The 6,000-nt window shown below is 44.1% G+C and overlaps 1 protein-coding gene across 1 annotated transcript in view; it reads right to left on the bottom strand.

Annotated features, from left to right (window-relative positions):
• LRP11 (LDL receptor related protein 11) overlaps positions 1–6,000 on the bottom strand; it is a 63,901-nt gene that overhangs the window by 28,363 nt on the left and 29,538 nt on the right. The window contains exon 5 of the mRNA XM_077776154.1: positions 792–933. Within this exon, the coding sequence (XP_077632280.1) occupies positions 792–933 (142 nt within the window). The remainder of the gene's footprint in view (positions 1–791; positions 934–6,000) is intronic.

Below are 6,000 nucleotides of genomic sequence, written 5' to 3'. Positions count from 1 at the left end.
TTTGCCCAGTAGTGTTTTTATTAAAGTATGGGGACAGGACCTGTGGGCAGAAAGAGCTAAACAGTCCCTTTATGTTTTTTTAAATTTTATTTTTTATTTTTTTACTTTTTTTAAAATTTTTAATGTTTTATTTATTTCTAGGAGAGAGAGAGAGAGAGAGAGTGTGTGTGAGCAGGGGAGGGTCAGAGAGAGAGAGTCACAGACTCTGAAACAGGCTCCAGGCTCTGAGCTGGCAGTCAGCACAGAGCCTGACGCAGGGCTCGAACCCACGAACCGCGAGATCATGACCCAAGTGAAAGTCGGACGCTTAACCGACTAAACCACCCGGGCGCCCCTTAAATTTTATTTTTTTAATCTTTATTGTTTTTTAAGAGAGAGAGAGAGAGAGAGAGAGAGAGAGAGACAGAGTGCGAGTGGGGAAGGGGCAGAGAGAGAGACACACAGAATCCGTAGCAGGCTCCAGGCTCTGAGCTGTCAGCACAGAGCCCAATGCAGGGAATGAACTCACAAACTGTGAGATCATGATCTGAGCTGAAGTTGAACGCTTAACCGACTGAGCCACCCAGGCACCCCTAAATAATCCTTTTAAATTGACACATGGACTTCATACACTTTAATTTGTTTTAAATTGTCATGTGTAGAAAAGACTCTTACTTCAACAAACACCAAAAACAGAATGGAAGAGCCCATGGAATGAAGTCAGAATCTAAACTGCCAATCCCATACCACCCTTCCATAAATGGCCGGTTTCTGTTGGCCATTGTGGATGCAAAGGAAGGACTTGCTCTCACCTCCTGTGGAGACGGTCATGGGCAGCACTGTCACTGAGACGTTGTCAGAGCTTCTCTGCCCAGCGGTGTCCATCACAGTGAGCTGAAAGGTGTATGTTCCTTCCCGTAAGTGGGACAGCTTCAGGGTTCCTGACTGAGGTACCTAACACCCAGACAGGAAAGAGCATGTGTAGGTAAGAGATCTGACACACGGGGTCCAGCATCATCCTGAGCTGGAAATAAACATTACCCCTGGAGCAGTCCCGTGACCCACCTGTCCACTCCTGGCCCAAGGATGTGAAACCCTAAATCATACACCATTTTGGCAGGCTGCCCTACGCCGAACTCCCAATTCTCAGTTTTATCCGGGATGACATTCTTCCTTGACTAACAATCCTTTACTTGCCCTTAGCACTCGATCTTCCAAACCTGTAACTTCTCCAAGCTCCAAACCCAGTATCTAGGCCCTTCCTTCCCAGCAGCAGGACCTCATCTACTCTGAGAAGAAAATTGGAGCCATAATTATGGTCATGATTCTGTCTCTACCTCTCATTCCCATGCTGGGAATGCACCTGTACCTGTGCCTCTCATCACCTCCTTTCCCCCAGCCATAAGATAAGCTGTCCCTCCTGCACTCCAGGCCAACTCCTCCACCTAGGCCTTGACCCCTTCCCTCTATGACCTTCAGAACAGTGACCCATCAAGTAATTTCTCTTTCAAATGCCTCTGCTATCACTATGCTCAAGTTTCTCTCTACCCAAAAAACAAATAAAACAACAGCAAATAAAAAACGCTACAGTCCAAGATCATCCCAGCCATACAATCTTATCTCCTTTCCATTTCAACTTACCTTTTCAAAGCGTTGTTCATGCTGCGCTTGCTGCTTCCACTTGCCCATTTCCCATTTATTCTTTATCCTACCCATCTGGTTTCTTTCCTCACCATTCCCCCTGAAACTGCTGGTAAAACTCATTAGCTGATCTAGCAAAGATCAACAAATTGTCAAGGTCAGCGAGACTTGTTAGCCTTGACTCCCTCCCACTCCCCCTCCGCTGGCCATCTTACTGTATTTTACAAAGTTGGCCAGTCCTGGGTTCTGGAACTCTCGAGTTCCCTGGCTTTTGTTTCTGTGTCTGAATTCCTTGGCTATTCCCTTCTGTTCACTCCCTAAACCCAGAGTCCCATCTTGTACTCCGTTCTCCTCCACCATTTTTCAGACAGTCTCCCAATCACTGCAAGAGCAATAGCTTCTGAGTTGTGATTTTGGGAGTATTTTTGGATGCTCAATCCAACTACTATATTTTTCAGCTCTCCCGAAGATACTATAATAGTTTAATATCCTATTCTCCAGGAAAAATCCCTTTTTATTTAAATGAACTAGTCTGGATATTCACTACAAACGAATTCTGACCATTACATGGTTTATTACATTGATGCATTAACAGACTTGAAAGTATAGAGAATTGCCCTATTAGAACTACAGGCTGCTTGTTTGTATTTACGAAACCGTAGAATTTAGATTCCTGCACATAATTTTGGCTTGGAGGCTTTGTCAGAACTATATATGCACATGAGCAGAAGGCTCTATAATCACTTAGGGGGCAATGCAAGGAGATATAGTTGCATCAATAATCAATCACCCTGAGCTCCTGTTAAGTACAGATTTCCCAGCAAAGCCTTAGAGTCTGTGTCAGTGGGTCTTAGAGTGGGATCTGGGAATTTGCACATAAGAGGCACATCCAGACAATTCACCAATGACACTGGAAGAAACGTGGGTGAAGTGGTTAAGAGCACAGAGTCTGGCTTCCCATAGAGCTGGGTCTAAATGCCAGCTCCACCATGTGCCAGCTGTGGGACCTTGTACAAGCCAGTTAATTTATTCAAGCCTCATTTCTTCATCTGTAAAATGGAAATAATAATGGCACCTACCTTCTAAGCATCAAATAAGATAACTATGTAAAAATAGCTTAATATGGGGCTTACATTTAAGTTATAAATATAAAATACAATTTTATTTGTTTAAATATCAAAAGAGCATAACATAGTAAATGCTTAAATGTAACCACTGTCTCCACTGATTAGTTCTCATCTCAAGCTGAATGACCCTGTTTTTATAGACAGGAAAAAGAAATCTCAATAGCGTGACTTTCACTCACTGAGACAGAGACAGAAGTGAGACGTCCAGGTGTAAAACTGTCAATATGTGGTCCCATCACTGTCCTTGCAAAAGCTGTGAGCTAAAGAGCTAGCAAAGAAGGAAGCCAGTCCTTCACTGTGTATTTCAAAGAGATGTTAAGCAGTTTTTACTGCTACACTGTTACATGATCTTCAGGCCCAACTACACCAAGAGAATATCAAACAGGGGTCATTTATGTGAGAACTATGACATGCATGCAGAGAGAAAGCTGATGATGACAAGAGAATGTAAGAGTCACGGAAGTTCCAGACAGTAAGTCCAGTTCCAGTAAGAGTCTGGAATGGGCAGCTGACCCTCAGAAACCAGAGGGCACAGCGATGTCTGAGAACCAGGAGAGGACATCAGAGATTCAGATGAGTGAGATTTAAAATGAGACAAAAACGGAAGCTTGGGACTGCAGAGTCATACCACACCCCTCTTTTCTTTCATATTCCGTATTCAATCCATCAGGAAATCCTGTTGACTGTACTTTAAAAACACATCCAGAATTTAAGCGCTTCTCATCATGTCCACTGTCACCATCCTGGTCTGAGCCCACCCTGTCTTCTAGCCTGAGTCACTGCAGGGGTCAAGAGACCTGCACTCCAGTGGGATGGGGACCCAGTACCCCTTTATTCCAGAAACTTTCACTCCCACCTGTGTCCACATGACTACAAGGGAAGGGTGAGTTATAACCTCTCCCTATGGCTGCAGAAGTGTGAGGCTGAACTAAGGGGCGCCAATGACCACGAGGGACAGGACGTGCTGAGGCTGGCACTGGTGACAGACTCTCACTCTCTCCAACTCTGGCCAGAATCAGGCAGGCCTTGCTAGGTCGCATTGGGGTAACACATAAGACCACTAGTTCCTGGGACTTAGAACACATGGGTGGCAGCTGATGACCACACCAGAATGTGATGATTGAGCCTTGCAGCCTTGAGTAAGGTGCTGTGAAGGATAGAAACTGCCCCAGCCGGTCTGCCTGAATGCAAACAAGACCTAAGACTGCAGAAAGCCAATAGCTGAGGGGTTTGCTGCCCGGGTACATGAGAGGAGATGGAAGGCTGTAGGATTGAATCTGTAGAATTGAACAGAATGAGATTTGTAGGGTCAGAGGGACCCTGAGTGGCCACAGGAGTGGGGCAGAGATGAAGTTCATGGAGATTTGAGAGACCAGGGAAGCCCTGAGGCAAGGAGTCTGGATGGGCCATCTATGTGGACACTGTCATCACCCAGGATGTGCCTGAGCTCTCCGAATGTCAACAGTTAGCATACCAGTATCAAACTGAAACTCTGTGGACCTGGGCTTTGTTGGGAAGACTCTCTCTTTTTTTCCCCCCAAGTTTATTTATTTATTTATTTTGAGAGAGAGAGAGAGAGAGAGAGAGAATAAACAGGGGATGGGCAGAGAGAGAAAGAGAGAGAATCCCAAGCAGGCTCCACATACTCAGCCCAGAGCCCTATGTGGGGCTCAGTCTCATGAACCATGAGGTCATGACCTGAGCCGAAATCAAGAGTCAGACACTTAACCGACTGAGCCACCCAGGGACCACAGGAAGATGCTGGGCTGGAAGGCCAGGCGTCCCCTATCTAAGAGGGCAATTGTCTACCCGGGGTTTGGATGCCTCTCTCTGCCTTCCTAGGCTCTGCCTCTCTGATGCAGGGAACACTGGTCCAGATGCAGATCATGGTAATAACCTTCAAAGTCTTGGGTGGGCTTAAATTTAGATCTATTCAGATTAATAGCCTTTCCTTGGCCCTTCTTATTCATTTAGCTAACAAAGTTGGTCTTTCCTTGAAATCAGATATTTAGAATATTTAGAAAGGTAAAATGGATGTTTTCCCTTCGAGCACCCTGATAACCCTTCCACATCTCCTCATGTTTATGTGACATTGGAAAGGATTTAAAGTATTTTACAAACATTTCCTAAGTGTCAGGATAAAATATATATGGGAGTGGAGAAGGAGAATAAGACAAAGATTAGTACTGCTTCTCTCTTGTTTCTTCTCTTACTGCCCTTCTCTCCTTTCTAGTCTAGGGAAGAGCAATACCAATATATATCTTGGTTTGGCAAGATGTGGGTAAAGTGTACACAAGATCTCTCTGAATTCATTCATTCATTCTTTCTTTCCTTTTCTTTTTCTTTCCTTTTTTCTTCCTTTCTTCCTTTCTCCTTCCTTCCTTCCTTCCTTCCTTCCTTCTTTTCCTTCCTTTCTTTTAATCTCTACACCCAACATGAGGCTTGAATTTATAACCCCAAGATTAAGAGATTCATGCTCTACTGACTGATCCAGCCAGGTACTCTACTCTGTATTATTTTTTAGAAAGAAAAGTAAAGTATGTTATGATACAGACCACGGGGCAAATGGCCAACTATCTATCCTCTGGGCAAAGCTGAAACTTATTCTCATTTTAACTAGATACGGATTTTATGGCCCTAAGTTACCATGTCAGAGAATACACATTGAATTTGAATGCTATCAGTGTGTCCAAAATTTTTGCACTAGAGAATGCGGATCTTTTCAAGTCGATATAATTTTGTAAGTCCTGTCCTACTGTTAAAATATTAAGATTATAGAGACATGTACCACAGGGCCCTCATCTGCAAAGTCCTCTCTGACTTCCCTCAACTAGATTCTAATCTCCCCTTCCTTTGAATTCCAGTAGCACTTTATTTATATTCTTTTATAGCCTTGCCACTTTTTAAAAAATGTTTACTTATTTTTGAGAGGGCACAAGTGGGGGAGGGGCAGAGAGGGGGACAGAGACTCTGAAGCCAGCTCTGAGCTCACAGCAGAGGGCCCCATGTGGGTCTTGAACTCATGACCCGCGAGATCATCATGACCTGAGCCAAAGGCAGATGCTCAACTGACTGAGCCATCCAGGTGCCCTAATCTTGCTACTTTCTATTTGGTATTTTTGTTATTTAGGTGCACATCTAATTTCAACCAGTGTCAAGCTACTTGAGGGCAATATCCCCTACAAGTTTTTCACAGTGCTTTACTTCCTTGCTTCTTGTCTTTAAAAAGCCCTCATAACTTTTTGTTTATATA

The sequence above is a fragment of the Crocuta crocuta genome, unplaced genomic scaffold (assembly GCF_008692635.1).
Source record: "Crocuta crocuta isolate KB4526 unplaced genomic scaffold, BGI_CrCroc_1.0 scaffold25, whole genome shotgun sequence".
Classification (NCBI taxonomy): domain Eukaryota; kingdom Metazoa; phylum Chordata; class Mammalia; order Carnivora; family Hyaenidae; genus Crocuta; species Crocuta crocuta.
The sequence above is the reverse complement of the archived record's forward strand: the minus strand, read 5'-3'. Positions and strand labels throughout refer to the sequence as shown.